The sequence below is a fragment of the Podarcis liolepis genome, assembly GCF_965112155.1.
Source record: "Podarcis liolepis genome assembly, chromosome: 1".
In the NCBI taxonomy this organism is placed as follows: Eukaryota; Metazoa; Chordata; class Lepidosauria; order Squamata; family Lacertidae; genus Podarcis; species Podarcis liolepis.
In genome coordinates, this window is record NC_139554.1 from 107,587,175 (window position 1) to 107,609,218 (window position 22,044).

Consider the following 22,044-nt stretch of genomic DNA (forward strand, 5'->3'; position numbering starts at 1 on the left):
AGCCATAGAAAGATGTAGGAGCAGCCATAGAAAGATGTAGGAGCAGATGTAAGGAAAAGCTTATGCTCTGAATTGCTGCCTATGTGCTATGTAGTCATTATCCCTATGGCATGCCTATTGATTTCTGACTTAATCCCTGGTCTCCTGTGCCCCTTCCTGGATTGCTTGTTATTTTGGAAAATTAAGTCCCCATTTTAGAAGTGTTTGACAGCTATGTTTGCAGTTACTGTTGATTTTTACTTTCCTTTTGCTAGATCATGAAGAAGAAGAAGAAGAGTTTGGATTTGATATCCCGCTTTATCACTACCCGAAGGAGTCTCAAAGCGGCTCACATTCTCCTTTCCCTTCCTCCTCCACAACAAACACTCTGTGAGGTGAGTGGGGCTGAGAGACTTCAGAGAAGTGTGACTAGCCCAAGTTCACCCAGCAGCTGCATGTGGAGGAGCGGGGAAGTGAACCCGGTTCCCCAGATTACGAGTCTATTGCTCTTAACCACTATTCCACACACAAGGATCTTCACCTCTTAAACCTAGCCGTACAGACACCCCGACTTTGATAAGAGAGGAAGATGAGGGTTTCAGACTTTGCTTTCATTTTAATCATTAAATGCTCATCTCAGGCATTGGAATGGTTGCTCTTTGCCTTAGCAACTGGGGATTGTACAGCCCTCCTTTCCCTGAACAGGAACTCTTCTCTGGAGCTTCCCTCTTTTTCTTTTGCTCATCCCCTTCTCTATCACACCTCCACATCAAACATACCTTGCAGAAATAAGGACAGGTACCAACTCCCCCTATCCTTTTTGTTTTTTTATTCCAATGCCATCTCAGTCTTTCTGGAGAGTTAGTCAGTATTTTCCTTAACTCTTTCCCCTTCCCCTATCTTCGGCTGTCAAGCCCAATCAAGTTGCTCTTTTTGAGGATGCACGGTTGATCTGCTCTCTTTCTTCTCCCTTGCTGTGCTCCTAACTTCTTTCTTGGCTGATCCTCCCCTCCCACACCTCGCCTTCCCCTCTAGCATTGCCCTGAAGTCTCCCTCCTTCCTTTTGATTCTTGCTTGCCTTAACACTTCCCCAAACCCCCACAAAACCACCACCTTTTCTTTCTCCAACACCCTCCCCCCCCTTTTTTGAAAAGCAAATGTCTCTAGTCAGCATCATTTTCCTGACTAGATGCCCTGATGTCATGTTTAGGTTATAAAATGGGTATCATTTGAGAACTGCAGGTCTGTGTGCAAACTGCACGCTTCATAACAGAGCCCTAGTATCTATTCCAGGCCTGGATGATCCAAACTCCTCACACTGTCTGGTAATCTTACGATATATTTCTGCACTTTGTTTACCTGTCTAAAGAGGCTTTGAGGCCCAAGTATGCACAGTCTACTACTATAGCTCACAGAAGTCATTTCCACCCACAGGCAGCAAGGTTCCTGGTGGTTTCCCTGGAATCCTTGACAATGAGTATTATTCAGCTAGAATATTATTCAGCCTATGAATATTAAGGTCTACTCTGAAACTGCAGGTGCAGATAGTTCTGTGTATCCAAACCCTTAAATCAGCTGCAGAGAACATGATATATCTCCCATCAGTCCCAGCCAGCATGGCCAGTGGTCAGGGATGCTGTAATCCAACAAAATCTGGAGGGCCACGAATCAACCACTCCTGCCTTAAGTAAACCCAGAACACCACATTTTACAGCTCTCCAAGCCACATATTGAAAGACGCCGTGGCATCGTTATTGGGCAGGAACTGGGAACTGGAATCGTCACTGAGCCATGAAGCTTGCTGGGAGATCTTGGGCCTGTCACAATTGCTCAGCCTAATGTACCTCTCAGGATACAATTGTGAAGAGACAATGGGTGGGTGGTGGGGTAGGGCAGGGAATGTCAGGGGCTGGACTGAGGAGGACTGGTGGGGACTGCCACCCCCTTCTCCTGAATCTTCCCGAGAACAGGAGGACAGTATAGATTTAGAACAGTGGTTTGCAGAAGGACATAGAAGAAGAGTTTGGATTTGATATCCCACTTTATCACTACCCGAAGGAGTCCCAAAGCGGCTAACATTCTCCTTTCCCTTCCTCCCCCACAACAAACACTCTGTGAGGTGAGTGGGGCTGAGAGACTTCAAAGAAGTGTGACTGGCCCAAGGTCACCCAGCAGCTGCATGTGGAGGAGTGGAGACGCGAACCCGGTTCCCCAGATTACAAGTCTATCGCTCTTAACCACTACACCACACTGGCTCTATAGTTCAAAGGCTGCAGAGGGGAGAAGCTGGGAAATATTGGGAGATGAACAGCAGGAAGAAAAAGCACTAGGGGAGAGACAGCTGACAGACTCAGTGTCTTTGGAAAGCGTTCCTGACCCCCCTTTCCCAGGACCAGATGTGCATTGAGGGTAGAAGAACAGAGAGCTCAGAGGCAGAAAGCTCAGATGAGCCAACACAAGGGTGACGTAGAATAGGAGAGATGTAGCAGGGGTGGGGGTGGGACTTTACTTGGAGCAATGCCATTATTTAGGGAAGACTGCATTCCTTCGTCTCTCTCTCTCTGTGAATGTTAATAAATTACATGGTAAGAACTTTTATTGTTTCTCTGCTTCTTGGCTGCTCCTGTAGAAGGGATAGGATTCCCCGAAGCCTGACAGGGAACCAATACCGTATTTTTTGCACCATAACACTCACCTTTTTCCTCCTAGAAAGTAAGGGGAAATGTCTGTGCGTGTTATGGAGGAAATGCCTACGGGTGGCATGCCTACGGATTTTCCTCCTCTAAAAACTACGTGCGTGTTATGGTCGGGTGCGTGTTATAGAGCGAAAAATACGGTATATGTTGGCCTGAGCTCCTTGGGGGAAAGGTGGTAAATAAATAAGTATAACAGACAACACATTTAGAGATGGAGCAGAAGTGGATTTAGAGTTTGGTTGCACTGGCCAAGCCCCTGGGGGTGCCACAACTCTGATTTACAATGGAGCGTAAGAACTAGAGGGGTGCCGAATTTTGGTGTCGCGTAGGGCACTGCTGAAATTTGAGACTCCCAAGATCTGCGGCTGGATGGAGATCCCAAACTTTGAGGGATTCCCAGCTACAGACAGGCACTTAGAACAACGCAGATGTTCACTTATAGAGTTACAATATGAGATGTAGGAAGGATTCCTTGGTTACATTATTTATTCATTGCCATGATGTAAAACTGTGCCTTTTTGGATTTATAAGGCCAAGTGCTGCACTAAATAATAAAACAGACAAAGTAAGGTGAGCATCAATAATGTAGCATTTTTGCCACATAGGGCTCGCTAACCTTTTGTGCCATTCCCTTCTGTCCAAGTTTCTCTTAGATCTGTTTTACTGAAAGTAAAAAATGAAGAGCTCAGCAAACCTCCTATTGGCACTGGTCTGGTCTGCAGGTCACACTAAGTATGTTCCAGGAGAGAAAGTCTCAGTCACTCTGCTGCTCCTTGGTCTGCACCACATTAAGCTGAGCCAAGGTTTGGTTAGCATGTCATCCAAACCCAAGCTCATGGTTGAACTCTCTCTATAAGAACGTAAGAAAAGCCTGCTGGATCAGGCCAATGGCCCATCTAGTCCACCATCCTGTTCTCACAGTAGCTAACAAGATGGCTGTGCAAAAACTGCAAGCGGGACCTCAGTAATAGATGGGTTGGATAGATTTTATAAAATGATGGGTTGGATCCAATGAAGCTCTTCCACAAACAGAAGGGAGCCGTATGTTCATAGAAGGGGCTTCAAAGAAATGCACACACAAGAAACACATTCCCTTTCCTCCATATGTAGCATACTGTACATGTAGTTGTGTCTGATAGATAGGCTTGGCTGCAGCTCTCTCCCTTCTGCTGAGGTGGTTGCAAGCAGTGCCGGATTTAAGCTAAACAAGCTATAGCTTAGGGCCCCCCAAAAAATTTAAAGGAAGAAAACCTGGATGTACATTTCCAAAATATAAGATAAAAAAGAAATAAAATGGCTTTAGATACCTATTAGGTCCATAAATCACCATAAAACATAATTTCAACACAAAAAACAGCGGCAATTTGTTGTTGACAAAGGACAGTGGATATATACAGGGCCCCATTACCCTCAGTAGCTTAGGGCCTCATCAAACCTAAATCTGGCCCTGGTTGTAAGCCTGCATTTGGTATCATGTAAGGTGTGAAGTGGCCTCTTTTGCCTGGACTCTTCAATGTTGGCAATATCTTTCGCTTATTCAGGTCAGAATATCCACAGAGCCTCTCCATAGATAGACAGATGCAGTGCTTTTTTCCTGGGGGGGACGCAGGGGTACACATATCCCTAAACATTTTGTGAATCTAAGTTTGGCCTCATTGAGGGACAGTATTTCAATATGAGTAGGAAAATGAGAGTACCCCTAAACATTTTTTTAAAGGAAAAAAGTACTGGACAGATGGATAAATAAATACACAGGATGATGCACAATACATAAAAGGTAGGACCGTTAGGTCCAGTTGTGGACGACTCTGGGGTTGCGCACTCATCTCACTTTACTGGCCGAGGGAGCCAGCGTTTGTCCGCAGAAAGCTTCTGGGTCATGTGGCCAGCATGACTAAGCCGCTTCTGGCAAACCAGAGCAGCACACGGAAACGTTGTTGACCTTCCCGCCGGAGTGGTACCTATTTATCTACTTGCACTTTGACGTGCTTTCGAACTGCTAGGTTGGCAGGAGAAGGGACTGAGCAAAAGGAGCTCACCCTGTCGCGGGGATTCGAACCGCCGACCTTCTGATCGGCAAGCTCAGTGGTTTAGACTACAGCGCCACCTGCGTTCCAGCACAATGCATACTCTGTTCTTAACTTGAGCCTTTTGGAAATGTGGCAAAAAAGTGAACCCAATGGAAATAAAAAAACCACATGGTGCAACTCAATACTTGATTTTAATGGAGATTAATCCCATGTCAGTGTGTATAGGACTGCAGGCAAAGGCACATGTGTTAAGTAAACTGGGATTATTCCTTGTCATTATCCTATGGAGTGATGAAGTAGTTTATATTGAGATTCTTAGAGATTTGCAAATCAATACGGTAATTTTTCTGAAGCACCTTGCCAAGTGCTGACTATGTTTTTCCGCCCAATAACTTTTTGATTCTGCATAAACTTCACAATGCATGGGCCATCTAGCTAAAATTCATTTTTAATTGCTTTTTGAGGCAGGTCCACATATTGGCACAAGACTTGCCATAATTAGGCTGGCACAAGCAAGTAAGCTTTTCTTCTTCCTTCAAAACAACAACATCCTGATCCTGTAAGTACATGAGTCTGTGGACAAATTTACTATTACATTATATGCAAGACCAAATAATTAGTGACTTGAGCTTCATGCTGATTAAGCTATACTTTGATAGAATTTCACTAGCATTGATCTAAAGGAAAATGATCTCGCAATGAGATAACCAATGTGCTTGAGCAAAACGCTCTTTATGCTGATGGGCAGCCTGACCATTTTAAATGAACTTATGGGTCAGTCCTATTCCTCAGAAGCAAGCATCATTGTTTTCAATGGGAGTCCCCCCCCCCCAGGCAAGGGTGTATAGGATTGCACAAGTATTAGTATCTCAAATAGATTAGTCACTGGGCAGTAGTTCTGTACCATCAAAGGACACCTTGCTTAATCCAAGGATTTCTGTCCACCGTTTTTCCGTTCTCATATCCTCTGCCACTCCTCCATATGTTTTCTTCTTCTTAAGCAAAATACCTGTATCCTTGCTATGCATTCTGACCACCTCTCATGTCGACCAGCTGCTGTTTTACTTTGCTTTGTTCCTACCTCTGATATGTGCTCCCTTTCCACCCTGCCTGAGTTTCCACTTAAAAACAAAAACAAAAAACCACTTCTTATACCACTCCCTTTTCTTTATCTGGGAGCAAGCTTACACAGCTTGTATTTAAGGGCTCAACATTTCACCCCATCTGATCACAACAATGTGGAAGCACTGATCCCCAAGCCTCACTGGTTTTATAGGGACCAACGGCTTCTCAGAAGGGGATCATACCTGCATTTCCCAGGAAAATTTGGACCATAGGAAGCTACGTGCGGCCACTCCTGCCCAGAAATGGTGTAGCCACTGCTATTCATGGTCTGGTCCAGATTAGATGACGACATTGTGTTAGACATCTTTGAAGACTTGTTGGTTCTTCTGTGTATGGCAGCTAGACTACACAAGACGATATGAGTCCTTCTGACCAGTTTTGACCTAGGGCGCCTTATGTGATTTCAGATCTGGGTATCTCAAGGGCTGCTTGAGACAAGCCTGCTCATTCACACATACCATGTGCAGAATTTCCTTCTTCAGGAGTGCTAACTTGGCCCCACGACTGTGGGTGCTCAGGGCCATGCGTGTCATGCAGCATGCACGGCACTGAAATTTGTGGGTGCCCAGCTCCTTCATGGGGAATTTTTGTGAGTGCTTGGGTACCCAGGACCCCAGGGAGTTGGCACCTGTTAGATGGCAAGGTTAGTTAGATGGCAAGCTGAGACTGGGCTTTATTGGTCATAGAACTTTGCACTGGGATGCTCTCTCAAGAGCTGTTCATCAGTCCAGGCAGCAGCAGAAAAGAGGTTTATTTGCCCAGCCTTTTGGTTTTAACGGTGCTGCTTTCTCCCTGCTGGTGGTTTGTTCATTTTTACTACTGTTTTACAGTCTGTTGTTTCGTAATTGGTTTGGTTTTTATCATTCTTTCATTTCATTCCTCCCCAAGCCACTTTGCAAATCTCTAATTTAAATTCAGGATATAAATGTTTTGAATAAATACAATAAACCAATGGTGGTATGTCAACATAGGGAGACTTCTGAGTCAATATGCAAAGGGTTTTACTTTTCCTGACTTGTTTCCACTTTGCTGTACAGCAAGGAAAACTACCTTTGTTTACTCAGAAGGAAACTCTACTCTGCTCAATGGGCCTTTCTCCCAGGTAAGTGAATATAGAATTGCACCTCCAAAAACTATAGCATTGTTCAGATTTTTTAGAAGTCAAAAATCCCACTGAGTTATCTCAAGCCCCTTCCATGAGCCTATGACAGCTGTTTGGATCCTGGCCTTCATTTTCCTTTAATTTATCTCAAGCCATTAAAAAAAGGCTTCTTAATTTTAGACATACAGTAGTAACAATAGATTATTGTACATGAGTTACAACATGCACTGTGGTGACTAATGGAGAAGTTTAGAAACTTGGGCAAATGTCAGTTTGTTCCCTGAATTACTCTGACAGCACAATCCCACACACATTTACTCGGAAATATGGCCCTAATAAAATGAGCCTTACTTTTGAATAATCCCGCACTGTTAACTATGCAGAGTTATGTCTTATTTACTTGATCTGTATTGTGCTGAAGTTGTGTACAGTGGTACCTTGGTTCTCAAACTTAATCCATTCTGGAAGTCCGTTCTAAAACCAAAGCGTTCCAAAACCAAGGCACACTTTCCCATAGAAAGTAATGCAAGATGGATTAATCAGTTCCAGACTTTTAAAAACAACCCCTAAAACAGAAATTTAACATGAATTTTACTATCTAATGAGACCATTGATCCATAAAATGATAGCAATAATCAATGTACTGCAGTCACACGATCAATCAGTAGCTGAACTGGGTTCCACATAGTCACAAAAACAAAACAAAAGCTGCAAAAACAAAAATGCAAAATAAATAGCAAAGACAGACCTCAGAGTGGCACTCAAAATGGAAGTGTGGCACTCAAATTGGATGCGTAACACTCAAAATGGAGCATGTTCGGCTTCCGAAAAAAGTTTGCAAACCGGAACACTTATTCCGGGTTTTCAGTGTTTGGGTTCCAAGTTGTTTGAGTACCAAAGCATTTGATAACCAAGGTACCACTGTATTAGGTACGTAAGATGCAAGAAGGGTGTTGCATAACATCATGCAAAATGTTATTAAAAGCACATGAATAATGGATTTTGTGTGTGTGTGTGTAAATTTTAAAATAATGAACTTTGGTTGAAAGGCTTTCTGTTTGTAATATAATGTTTCATCTCCAGCTTAAAATGAACATTACCCAGCTTTAGGCTCCACTGAAGGGGACTTTTAAATTGTGCAACATGCTTTCTGCATTAGAAATTTCTTGGTTCCCTAAGCAGAGGCCATTAGATAACTCATACTGCAGAAACTTGCTTCAGTAAGCAGAATGGGGAAATTGCTGTTTTAACTCCTCTTGCCCCCCCCTCCCCATGAAGTTCTATGGCACAAATGTTATCAAACAAAGACACAGCTCGATGTATATATAGCAGGGTGTCAAAATTAATGATTCCACATGATAAGGGTTCCTGAGAAGGATTCAGAACTGTAGCACAGGGAGCAAATGATTATGGCGTATGACACACAGATGTGCAACTCTCTTAAAAACTTTCAGGGCAGGCCCTAGACCCCATCACATATTGCTGAACCTTGGCCTTCATATCGTCACGAAATGGTTGCATTCCCCCCCCCCCACCTGCCCATTCTGTTCAAATCCTAAAAATGTTACACTGGAGTCAATGAGAATTCCAACGCACATTAGGGAGAATTCAGATGTGCAGTTGGGGGGTTTTGTGCTTACATAACTGTTCTCAATTACACAGAACGATGGCCACAAACATGGACCACTTTGAAGGACGATTAGACAAAATAATGGAGATTAAGGATCTCAGTGCCTAGTAGCCACAACGACTATGTTCTAACTCCACTGTCAGAGGCAGCGCAACTGCATGCCAGTAGTTGGGAATCACATTTGGGGAGAGTGCTGTTGTACTCAAGTCTTGCTGTCGATCTCACCACAGGTATCTGGTTGGGCCCTGTGGGAATAGGATGCTACACTAAATGAGTCACTGGCCTGATCCATCTAGCTCTTCTAACTGAATAGGTTACATTTTTGGCAGAATGTTTTCAGGACCACGGGTGCTTTAATACGACACAGTATTTGGAGATGTGCTATTGAGAAAGGCTGTAGTCTTATACATACTTACAGTGAATAAGTCCTGTGGAATTCAGAGGCACTTACGTTGGGTAGATATATGTAGGCTTGCATAGTCAACCATTTTGGAAATGCATTTGTGTGGCTGGCTGTGCGCATGTGCAAAAGTAAGCTTAGAACAGCAGAGGCGAACCCTTCCATTTTCATATAGCCCACAACAGTCTGACTGATGCGTTTAGCCCCGAGTCCTCCTATTTGCAGATCACTCTTGGAAACTACAGTGTGCTAGAATCACAGGTCCTAGTTTCAATAGTTTGTCTGGGAGACAGCCTTACAACTTTGCCTTTTTTAGTGAGATGTTTTATTTCCAGACCTCCCACTACACCCTATTGGGCCACCATCCAATTCCTGCTTCCTCTACGTAGATAATGTTCTCTGTGGAAATAAATCACCTTGAAAGTGTTACTACAGTGGTACCTCGGGTTAAGAACTTAATTCGTTCCGGAGGTCCATTCTTAACCTGAAACTGTTCTTAACCTGAGGTAGCACTTTAGGTAATGGGGCCTCCCATGGCTGCCACCATGCGATTTCTGTTCTCATCCTGAAGCAAAGTTCTTAACCTGAGGTACTATTTCTGGGTTAGCAGAGTCCATAACCTGAAGCATCTGTAACCTGAAGTGTCTGTAACCCGAGGTACCACTGTACTTCCTTGAGCAGGGTTGCCTACTGCCTCTTAAGATGTCACTCAGAGACCAAGCCTGCCTTTCCTCCTCCCCTGACATGCCCAGTCTGTGCTATGGAGCTTCCTCACTCCCTCGGCCTTGAAGGGGCCTCCTTGGCATTGACTGGTGCTGCCTCCTTCCCCTGAGTCAAGGAAAATGGTGCATGAGACTTCCAGTGGGTGTTTCTCAGTGGAACAGCCTGGCTCTTTGGTCAGGGGCAAGAGCAGGAGGGCTCTGGCCCCTTCCTCCCACTCTCTGTCCTCATTGGAGTCATCAGTATTGGCTGCTTAGGGGTTGCTCTTAACACTCCTTCTAGATGGCCTTTACAGGGTGCCATAGCATGGCTGCTTTCTAGGGCAACACTTCAACAACATGCAACACCTCTGTTGAAAGCCTTGTTCTGGCTGCTATCCAGCTAGATTCAAGGTTTTACTTGTTGTTGTTGTGTAGTCATTTAGTTGTGTCCGACTCTTCGTGACCCCATGGACCAGAGCACGCCAGGCACTCCTGTCTTCCACTGCCTCACCACAGTTTGGTCAAACTCATGTTGGTAGCTTTGAGAACACTGTCCAACCATCTCGTCCTCTGTTTTCCCCTTCTCCTTGTTCCCTCAATCTTGCCCAACATCAGGGTCTTTTCCAGGGAGTCGTCTCTTCTCATGAGGTGGCCAAAGTATTGGAGCCTCAGCTTCAGGATCTGTCCTTCCAGTGAGCACTCAGGGCTGATTTCCTTAAGAATAGAGAGCTTTGATCTTCTTGCAGTCCATGGGACTCTCAAGAGTCTCCTCCAGCGCCATAATTCAAAAGCATCAATTCTTCGGCGATCAGCCTTCTTTATGGTCCAGCTCTCACTTCCACACATTGCTACTGGGAAAACCATAGCTTTAACGATACGGACATTTGTCAGCAAGGTGATGTCTCTGCTTTTTAAGATGCTGTCTAGGTATAAAGCCCTATATTGTTCTGGACCAGGATATCTGAGAAGAAGCCACCTCCATGCTACTCCATGCCCTTAGGATGAAGCTCTGATAATGGCATTATGTGGCTCAAGCACACACTGTTAGAACTGCAGCACCAGTTTTCCAGAATCAGAAAGGAAGCAAGCCCCAAATTATGTTTTCTACATTTCTTGAAAACCTTCCTTTTCTCCAAAGCCCTCCCAATTTCATATATTTCATCTCTGCAGTTTTAAATTATGGTTAGCGTTTACGTTTTTGATACTGCTTTATGATCAGTTTTATATTTTATATAACTGTTAAGACATTCTGTTCCTTAAATGCAGAGCGGTTTATAAATTCAGAACAAATGATTGAAATCTACTATTAAATGCAACGAGTGATGGACATTTTCCTCGTTATTTTATGCAGCCTTTCCAGAGCCTAATAGCCTTAGCTAAACCTAATAGCTTTAGCTAAACCTAATAGCTAAGGAGCAAAGCTGAGCAAATAATTCATGAGTAATTTGTTTAACAAATCTAGCCTCTTATTGTGCCATTAGAATATCTGCAAGCAGATTATGGTTCTCATTTTTTAAAAGCAAAAACAAAACAACACTCCATTCATATGGCTTTGCCTCCTAATTGGATGAGCAGGCAGACATTCTTCCTGATATAGACATGTGTGTGTATGTTTAAAATTGGATTTCTAGGCACTGATGGCCTTCAGCAATGATACTGCATTTTGTAGATACATCTATTGAAAAGCATTCTTTCATAAAGTAGAAGCAAAGGGGGTGTAAACATTTTTTTAAGCATAGTGCAAATGAGGATTCTTCTCCTTAGTAGTAACTAAGTTCAGATCCACACCACGTATATATTTAAAGCACATGGCTCTGGGAACGAAAGTTTGTTTGCTGGGAACTGTAGCTCGGGGGGGGGGGGTATGTGCTATATATGGTGACCTAAGACGCAAATCAGAAATTTAAACCTACAGAAATTTAAACCTTGGGGAAAATCCTATACTGTACAATTTTCTTGTTTAGCCACTTTTCACGTGCAGTAAGCCCTCTTTCGTACAGGGGTACCTTGATCTACAAACTTAATTCATTCCGGAAGTCCGTTCTTGAACCAAAGCGTTCTTAAACCGAGGCACACTTTCCCTACTGAGGCCTCCCGCTGCCGGTGCCCTTCCACCGTTCGTCTTCCATTCGTCTTCCGAGGCAAAGTTCACTAGCTGGAACACCTACTTCCGGTTTTGTGGAGTTCATTGTCTGAATAGTTCGTTAACAGGACTGTTCATAGACCGAGGTACCACTGTACTACATATTATTTCACTTTAAAAGCCTTCCATCTTTGTATACCTCCACTGCATATGTTCACGGCCACATCTGCACAATACATTTAAGGCACTCTTATACCACTTTAATGGTCACGGCTCCCCCCACAGAATCCTGGGAACTGTGATTTGTTAAGGGCGCTGAGAGTTTTATTCTTGTTGCTGATGACTGTTGATCTGATTTCATTCTGATGTAAATTATGACCCATCACTCCTTATTGTTTTCTTAATATAGAAAGTGAAAGATGAAGAAAGCAATCTCTGTACTTCCCTGAGTCACAGTTATGGTTACAGTTTCTTTTTCTTTTTCTAGTTTTCCTTTCCTTTGACTGATTAGCCCACTGATTTTTACAACCTATTGTTCTCACACATTGATAAACATTGGAATAAAAATAAAATAAATAAAAAATTGTCCAGTAGCACCTTATAGACCAACTAAGTTTGTTCTGATATAAGCTTTTGTGTGCATGCACACTTCTTCAGATACAGATATCTGAATAAACTTAGTTGGTCTATAACAGTGTTTCCCAACCGGTGTTCCGCGGCACACTACTGTGCCGTGAGACATTGGCTGGTGTGCCGTGGGAGGGAGGCGGGCGAGTCGGGCGGTGAGAGGCGGCGGCGGCGAGGATCCGCGTCGAGCCGGGGGCGGCTCCGCGGTGGTGGTGCCGAGCGGCGGGGCAGCGCGTGCAAAAGGGAGGAGCGCGAGACAGCGGAGGAGGAGGAGGCCGGCATGTCCGGGCAGCAGCAGCAACAACAGCAGCAGCAACTCCCGGCGACGGCTCCTCAAGCCCCGCCGCCGCCCCCTCCTCCGCCCACCACCACCACAACAGCCGCCGCCGCCTCAGTTGCCGCCGTCCCTCAGTCCCTCGCTCTGCTGCCTCCTCCCACCCCCAAAGCTTGGAGGTTCCCCAGCAAGGGGGAGGGAAAAAACTTTCACTTTCGTGCGTCCCTCCCGGCGTGACGCTGCGCGCTGACGTCACGGGGCGGGGCTTTAATGGTGGTGTGCCGCGAGATTTTTTTTCAGTAAACAGGTGTGCCGTTGCCCAAAAAAGTTTGGGAAACACTGGTCTATAAGATGCTACTGCACAATTATTTATTTATTTTTATTTTGACTGCGTCAGACCAACACAGCTACTTACCCGAATTAATAAACGTGCTGAGTTTTTTTTTTTTTTTAAAAAAGTACATGCCTTCTGCACCCGTTCCCTTTACTTCAAGGCATTTTAATAACACATTTTTCAGGAACATGCTATACAATGTGTTCAAGGCATGTATAAAGCCATGGTTAATACCACTAAAACATTCAAACTAGTTAATCAATCAGTGTTGCCTTTTTATGACTGTGGCTGACGTTTTTCACCTGGAGATGCCACAAATGGAAATTTGGACCTTTTTGCATGCAGTGCAGCTGCTCTGCTCCTGAGCTACAATCCCTTCATTGGGACCCAACACACCTTTAATACACGCTTTTAAAAAACTAATATCACTAAATAAATTTGTATCCTACCCCTCATCCAACATAAAAATACAAAATGAAAACACAGAATGCATAATGAAAACAAAAGCAGAGCAAACCAATAACCCCCTTCCCACAGATACATTTCAAAGGCCATAGAATGCTAATCAGCCGAACGCCTGGTGTCTAAAGATATCAGTGAAGGCACCTGGTGAGCATCCCTGGGGAGAGCATTCCACAAATGAGGAGCCACTGCAGAAAAGGCCCTTTCTCATGTTGCCATCCTCCAGACCTCTTGTGGAGGAGGCACATGAAGAAGGGCCTCAGAAGATGATCGCAGGGTCTGGGTTGGTTCATATGGAAAGAGGCGGTCCTTGGTGTATTGCGGCCATGAGCCATTTAAGGCTTTAAAGGTCAAAACAGCACTTTGAATTGTGCCCAGAAACCAATTGGCAGCCAGTGAAGTCAGGCCAGGATCGGATCAAACCACCTCCTCCTGGTAAGCAACCTAGCTGCCAAATTCTGCACCAGCTGGAGTTTCCATACCATCTTCAGAGGCAGCCCTACATATAACATGTCGCAGTAATGTAACCTAGAGGTTACCAGAGCATAGACAACAAAAATTAGGCTATTCCTGTTCAGACATTTGAAACACATTCCCCCAACTCAAACTACAGCGCCCAGAATTCTTTATGGAGTAGAATGTGCTTTGAATGTTTTTTAAAAGGTATAGTGCATACACAGCCGAAGAATCTTCATTCCAGGGAATGTGTTAAAGGCCAAAGTTCTACCAAGAGTAGCACATCATTTGTTCCATGCCCTACGACACACCCACCCAAATTCCCATAGTAAACACACTTACGGTTTGCAACTTTGGCTGAGAGTATCTGGTTCAGTTTCTCTGGAGACTCTACATTCTCCTCATCTGTTACGTATTCAAAGCTAATAATAAACATCATGGCAACTCCTTCTTGATTTTTCACTGGGATGATGTGGGTGTTGCAAATGAAGGTGGACCCTAGAAAGGAGAGAGAGAGAGGAACAATTTAAGCAAAGGTTTGTAAGTGAAATCATTCCTCCCCAATGATTTCTATGCCAGTCATTCTAGGAATATGTTAACTGTTTTGAGAAACACGATCATTTGTTTGATTTAAGGACAGGCAAATGTTTTCTGACAATTGATCAACCATATCGTGATTTCGAGAAGCTCCCTTATTTATGTCACTGCCAGTGTGATCCTACACTTGCCAACTCAGAGGCATGTCCTATTGTGTTTAAAGAGACTTACTTCCAAGCAGTGCTGGATGGTGGCCATTGGGACTGGTAGGGCGTCAGACAAGGAGCTCAAATTGGATGCAGAATGGGAGAAATGACAGGCAGAGCCAACTAATCCTACTTCTGTCCCCACCCTCCTCTCTGATGAATTTTACAAGGGGCAACATTGAGATTAAGAAGGGAGAAGTGAAGAGGCAATGCCACCTTTTGGGCTGGTTGTAGGGCAGGCAGGCAAGTGGGGATTGGCTCAGGGCAGACTGGGGATGGCAGGCCACTGCCCCATCTGCTCAAACGCAGCAGCCTCCACTGCAAATGGGTGAAAGAGTTCAGCTCGCCTTTTTTTTGCTGCTTTTTTGTTCCTCATAAATGCTTCAAACACGTGCACAGCATCATACTGGGAAGGTATTCAGTGTCAACAGCCACCTGTGATTTCCCCTATCAACAGAGAGGCTGAGGCTGAAAAAAGCCCCATTATTCTCTTAAATGTCAGCAGCTTGAAAGTCAAACTTTTGGCTGGGCTACAGGGAGGACACTTGCTTAAAATAGACAACTATTTGTATTTTAGCTGTCTTTGTGGTGGAATTCTGAATCAGAAAAGTTTCGGCAGGTTTTTTGTTTTTTGTTTTTAGGGAGTGGGGAGAGTTTTTCAGTTGAAAAAACTTTACTTTGGCTTCCTGGATAAGCCAGGAATGCTCTGCTCTGTGTCCATTCAGTATAAAAGGCATCATTAAGAGCGTGGAAAAGCCGTTTTCAATGGAGCCCAGCGATGGAAGCTTATTGAGGCAGCACCAGGTGTTGAAATTTTGCTTCCCTAACAATTTTGCGCCGGGGGCAACCATCCCTATGGCCGCTCCCACACTATGCCACTGCCCTCGTGGCTCCTTCCATCTCTATGATTCCTTGAGAGAGCTTGACACACACCAGTGGGTAACTCAACAGTAAACATGAAGTCAAACAACAACAACCCAATTTCATATATTGCAAGCAGAAACAAAACAACTCGCTGAATATGTTAACAAATATATGCCTCTACTGTAACATATGCAGCAGCTCTCTGGATGTCTTCCATGGGGAATACACAGAGGCTGAAGAAGAAAAAGAGATATTTGGAACCATCATTGAGAATGGCGCACAGGCCGAGATGTAGCCTCGGGGCTATGTAACCTGAGCATCAAAGAAAAGATGCAAGGGCGGGGGGGGGGGAGCTTCGGCACAAACAGGCATGCTGCTATTCAGATTATCTTTAGAGCTGCGCAAATAAATAAATAAAAAACTGACTATTTTCTGACTGCTCACAGGGTGGTGGTGAAGCAAAGCTGCCATCCAAAATCAGGGCATTCCAGGAAGGCTGGCCTGGTGGGAATCAGCATGAGAATCTTCTGGCAACCACACTTCCTGGAATGCCTTGCAGGGAAACAATGCCCTGTGTTGAATGACGTTGCTCCCAAGGCATTGCAGGAAGTGCAGGAAGCTATGGAGAGATCCCTGCACCTGTTTGAACAATGCATGACTCCTTTATGGTTTTTTTAAACCACCAGAAAACCCTTGATCACCTCAAGGTCTTTCTACTAACATATAAGCTTCTAACATATATAAAAACGTAATTAAAAACCTGCTGTCTAGGTAAGCAGGGTTGCACCCTACTTTTTAACCACTTTCACTTATGCCACGCGGAAGTGGGAGAAATGGCCTAAGGGCTTGACATCTGCCACATACAGTGAAGTCACTGGAAACTGCTCTTGCTTGGTACCTTTTCTATGTGGCTCACCTCTTCTTTTTCAGCGACAGGCAAAATCGAGTGTTTGAAGAGACTGGATGATGTTCCCTCAACTCCAAAACTTTTCTTTACGAGCTGCGTTTTTCATAAAGTCATTTGTCTGCTTCTGTAGCACTGGGTATCAACTCTGGTAGTAATGTGATTACAGTAATAAGTACCAAGAGGCACTTTGGCTACTAGTTTCACACAGATACATCTGCGAGAGAATTAACTGGCCATAATGACAGGGGGCTGTAACTAATGCAGAAGACCTGGAATATATCAAGTGATCTACAGTCATTGATAGAGTTCCTTCAAACCAGCACCCATCTTGATGGCAGTGGACAGAAATGAGAAATTATTTCCATGGGAGAGCTATTTCAGATATACAGTGTGTGTGTGTGTGTGTGCGCGTGTGCGCGTGTGTTTTGTGTGTGTGTGTGTGCACTCACTCACATACACATGGTAAGTCCAATTTATATGAGTGCTTTGGTGTTAATTATGAATGCATCTGCATATGTTAAGTGTGACACTCAATTACGTATATGTTCAGTGTGCATGCATTAGGTGTTATAGCTTTACCGCCTCCAATGCAATCATCAAGTGTATAATGATACAGAATGCAATATGGCTAAAATCAGAGAAAACTAGCAGTTTGGCACCATGAGCCAGCAAAAGCCAAGACAGCTGTCCTGTATTAAGTGGTTTGGGTCAGTGCAGTTTACGGTATGTCTCTCTTTTTGGTCCCACCTACTATTGAAATGTGGGACAGGCCACTTTCCACCAGAGTAATATGGCTCTTTGCCCCCCCCCCCCAATGTCCTGATTTTCCCCTGCCTCCGTAACCCTAACATGGTCAACTGTAACCCCCACCTCCACTCAAGTTAATGTAATTTTTCCTACTGCACACTTTCGTCTAAGCACAGTGTGAACTGTGCCTAAAACCCAACAGGCTCTCCCTTTCAGAATTTGTAGCTGTGGCTTCAATCCATTTAATAAAACAGTTAAGCACTTGCCACAGTTTCCATGGGAACAAACAAGACTACTTTAGTAAACGGAAAATAAGCAATTTAAGCCTGTCCCATCTGGGCTAAAAATAGCAATGCTGCAGGCCGCATGCTGAAATTGAGACTGGTTAAGCAGAGTGTTGTTGGAAGAGAGGCTAGACGGAAGAACTGTTATTCCCCCCCCCCAGTTAATTAACCAAAATACATATTGCCCTTTTTAGGTTTCAGAATTATATTTTCTGATTCACGGGGAAAGGCACTGTTATTATCGCATAGTCATTATCAAAGAGAAGAATCCTTTGGTATCTGTTTTGCAGCAAGTCTCCAACTGTGTTGTGATGGGTAGATTTGTGGAAGTTGGCCTCTTGCGCCAATGAGAAGGGTGGTTGTGGAGGAGATGTGGACTATGCTGAGCCTTTGCCCAGCAGAGGAATAGGGAGCCTTTGCCCTCTGAGATGTAGTTGGATTCCAGCTCCCCATAAACCTCAGCCAGCATGGCCAATTGTTCAGAGAGGATGGGAGTTGGAGACCAACAACATCTGGAAGGCCACAGGTATTCCCATCCCTGGATTAGCAGACAAATGATGGTGGTTGTCTCTGCTTGCCCATTCAAAGCTCAGCACCTCACAGGCTAGCAAACAGGGCTGCCATAATGGAACACAGAGATACCCCCTGGTTCTTTAAATTAGTTGCTGAATCTGGAGATCAGGCAACTACAGCTTCTCCTGCCCCTTCTCTAATAATGGAGTATGTGGAGGGTGGAGCTGGGCTCCCGACACCAGTGTCACTGCTGTTTATCCAAATAAGGCTGGGGTGGGACAGTGGTGAGGTTGGCACCTTGCTGCTGCACCAGCAAGACTGCTGCCACTCAGGTGCTGCTTCCATAAGTACAGCCTCGCCACAGCCTTGGTCCCATTCAGGTAAGCGGCAGTGATGATGTGGGAGTGAGAAAGGTGACTCTGCCCAACCACATAGGATGTTACTGCTCTGGTACCACCCTCTACCCCCTCCCAGACTTGCTGTGTGGCAGACCTGCAGTCCTGCTCTTTAAAGCAGGAAAAGAGGACATTTGACATTTCGCTATCAACTTTGAAGATTTCAACTCACAAATTGTGCAGTCTCCGTTTTTGTTTGCTTGAAGGGTTTGTGGTTTGCAGTTTTATCCCCGATCTGTGAGCTTATCTATAATCAAACATTTTCCTTGCAAAACCTCTTAAGGTGATGTGATGTTGATGCGATAGAAGGAAAGAACATTACCCTCCCATCTTTCTCCCCACTGCAACTGCATGATATCTAGAACGACAGTTTCTCTTACAAAATGTAAACAAACTGTGGAAAAGGTTCTTTTAAAAAAGGAGACACTATATGTACTCTTCCCCATTTGTTTGTTTGTTTTGTAACATAGGAAAATCTCTAATAAAAACTATTTTTTTAAAAAATATGGGACCTGAAAGGCAATCATGCTTTGAAATCCACATTTCTCTGAATTTTGCAATGCAGTTCTCCAGCCAAGTGATGTGGACAAAAAAATGAATATCCTGGGATAAAGTGTGTATAAAAACACAAATAAGATTTAAAAATGTATTATATTAGGGAAGACAGCTTGTAGAGAAATGCAAATCTTAGGCAAAATTCCATACAAACATTTGTATGCATCTTGCTGATGAATTTTCATAAGGTCTTTTAAAAAAAAAATTGCAAAAAAACCCTCTGCCTTAAATAAGTCTGTATCTACAGCTTGACACACTCTGCATTTTAGTCTTCCTGCACTGTAATTCTGGTTTTTATCTAACGGATTCATCTGAATGTGACCAAAGGAAAAAGGGAGCAGCTCTTTTACAGTGTAAGTTAAACATGAAGCACTGAGGTGCAACCCATGACCAACTTTCAATTTATAAGGTGAATTTCTACACCAGAATAAGCCAGATCCTCAGTCGCTACTGGTCAGTACAGCATACCATCATCTGTTGTACGATACCAAGATTTCAGGCCTATTGCCAAGTCATGGTTTAGCCAGGACTGGTCACTTTCAAAAAGTGCTTTAAAATTCAATTGTAAAAGCCGAAGTGTGTGAATTCTCATGCCTGCGGAAATTTTTTACTGATGTATTTATTTAATGGTACTCTGAAATGGCACCCTGAACTCTGAATTATTAATAATCATATCCTGTCGCAACCACTGTTTGTTATTAAGAAGCGGAACTAGAAACAAACAACACAGCATACTAAGTGTTGTGGTGGGAAGGAGGAGGGAACACAGTCCCCGCCAAATGGGCTTAAAGTATTTGCTAATAGTTTGCTTTACTATTGCTCTAGGAGGCAGGGTGCCAGTTCAACCCCACAGAGAGACACGTTAAGTGGAACAATTGAGGGAAACGCTCTTTAACAGGATGAGTATGTGCAGCCTAAGGAACAAGTGTCAAATATTGAAAATAATGTTACTCAGCAACACTTCTGTGGGACTTTTCACTGCAGGAGCTAAAGACAACAAACAAACAACCATCTGTAAGATGTACTCTTTACATAGAGGATGATGGCCAGGCCACTTTGAACAATCTGGAACGTACATGATTCATGAGGAAAAGCCCCCTTCCCCATTTCTCTCTCTCCAACAGCCTCAGGGCCTGGTCTACAGAACTCCTGAGCTTTGTTTGTGTAAAACCTGGATGGGGTTTTCTCTAGACTCTAGTGAACGTGAACAAATATAACACGGACAGTATTCCCTTAATATTACATACCCTCCATCATTTCACCCATGAAAATAGAGACGTTTCATTCTATAATGATAATCTTGCTATTTATACCCCACACATCTTACTGGGTTGCCCCAGCCACTCTGGGCAGTTTCTAACATTTATAAAATAATAATTAAACATTAAAAGAAACTCAGGGTTGGATAGCTCCATACCCTCCAACATTTCTCCGATGAAAATAGGGACATCCCTTTCCATAATGATAATTTATACCCCACACATCTTCTTGGGTTGACCCAGCACTCTGGGTAGTTTCCAGCATATATAAAAACATAATAAAATATTAAACATTTAAAACATTTAAAAAACTTCCCTATACAGGATTGCCTTCAGTCAGATAACTCCATACCCTCCACCATTTCTCCAGTGAAAATAGGGACATCCTAAGGAAAAGTGGGACATTCTGGGATCAAATCATAAACCAGGATGACATCTCTAAATCAGGGATGTCCCTAGAAAATAGGGACACTTGGAGGGTCTGATATTATACCCCACACATGATATTCCATAGAGAAGACCCTTTTCCTGCTGTGTCATGCTGTTATAGCCCCAAACCAACTTAATTCTGCATAACGAATGTATGAAAGAACCTTAGAAGTTTAAATAATAAAAATTAGAATGCACCAAATTTTAAAAGCCCACTGTGCTTCCCCATTAGGCCTAGACATTCCTTCTTGTCTGCCATCTCCTACTGATAAATCTACAATAAAAAACTATAAACAGGATATTATTAATAGTCTAATGCACGAACATTGCAACTCATTTCTACTACACAGGATTATGAAAATCCTTCAGATCATTGTGTTTGGCTTCCCAGTCCTCCCTAGTATTGAACACGGTCCCCAATTTGGTATCATCATCAGATTTCATTATCACACTCTCATTTTTACCATCAAGGCTGTTGATTAATATTGATTGGAGTGGTTCCCAAGACTGAGCTTTGCAAAAACTCCACTAACAACTTTATCGCTCACAACTTTCTTTCTATCTTCCACCAAACTGCTATGTTTTCTTTTCAGGAGAGCTCCCTGTCTACCCATTAAACTTTCTTCATTAAGACACCTCCAACTTTGTAATTTCCCAGTTGGCACCATATCGAATCCATTATTAAAATACCAAGTAATAGGGGTTATTTTCTGAGGGGTGTGTGTGGAGTATTCAATTTGTTTTCAATTCAGTCCAGCTTTACCTCCGAAATCTCAAGAAGTCATGGCTTGTGAAATCAGCCAATGAATTCCAGAACTAGGAATAATGGTTCTGAGCATGTGCAAAACTGTCAAGTTTTGTAGCCAGCTTGCCAGGTGGGAAATAAATACTTCACACAGCACAAAGTTAAACGATGGAGCTCACCACCACAATATAAAGTGTTGGCTGCCCAACTGGATGGTTTTAAAGTGGAACAGACAAATCAGTCCAAAGGCTCATCCAGCCCACCAGGATGTTCTCACATTAGCCAACAAGATGAAGGAAAATCAAGGAGGATGAGACTATCAGTGACTACACTATGGAAAGTGGCATTGTGCTCCTGCTTGTGAGCTTTTCGTGGACATCTGGCCTTTCGTCTTCTCTCACAGCATCCTTCTGTTCTTCTAACAGTCGGATTGGCTGTCTGGTGGTGAGGCAGGCTCCCTCCCCCCCCCCGGTTGACCCTCTTTGCAATACCAAGGGCGGCTTTTGTGTTGTTGTTTGCCTGAGTGTGTTCCTAAAATTATGCAATCTTAGTTTTTGCTTAACATTTCTTCTGAGCACTCTCAGATGTTATGTGGGAAACCTGAAGTAGTTCAGCTGTTCTCATTTTAAACCATTTAGCAAATAGGTTCAATGCGTGGATAGCCTTTTAAAAATTGAGATTATGTTAGGTTCAACTAGGGAAAA

The 22,044-nt window shown here is 43.6% G+C and overlaps 1 protein-coding gene across 12 annotated transcripts in view; it reads right to left on the reverse strand.

The window, feature by feature from the left end:
- The window catches only part of KCNH7 (potassium voltage-gated channel subfamily H member 7), a 254,188-nt gene that overhangs the window by 89,598 nt on the left and 142,546 nt on the right, over positions 1-22,044 (reverse strand). For all 12 annotated transcript variants that reach the window (XM_083493552.1, XM_083493550.1, XM_083493549.1 and 9 more), the window contains exon 3: positions 14,242-14,397. In XM_083493552.1, coding sequence (XP_083349678.1) covers positions 14,242-14,397 — 156 coding nt within the window. The remainder of the gene's footprint in view (positions 1-14,241; positions 14,398-22,044) is intronic.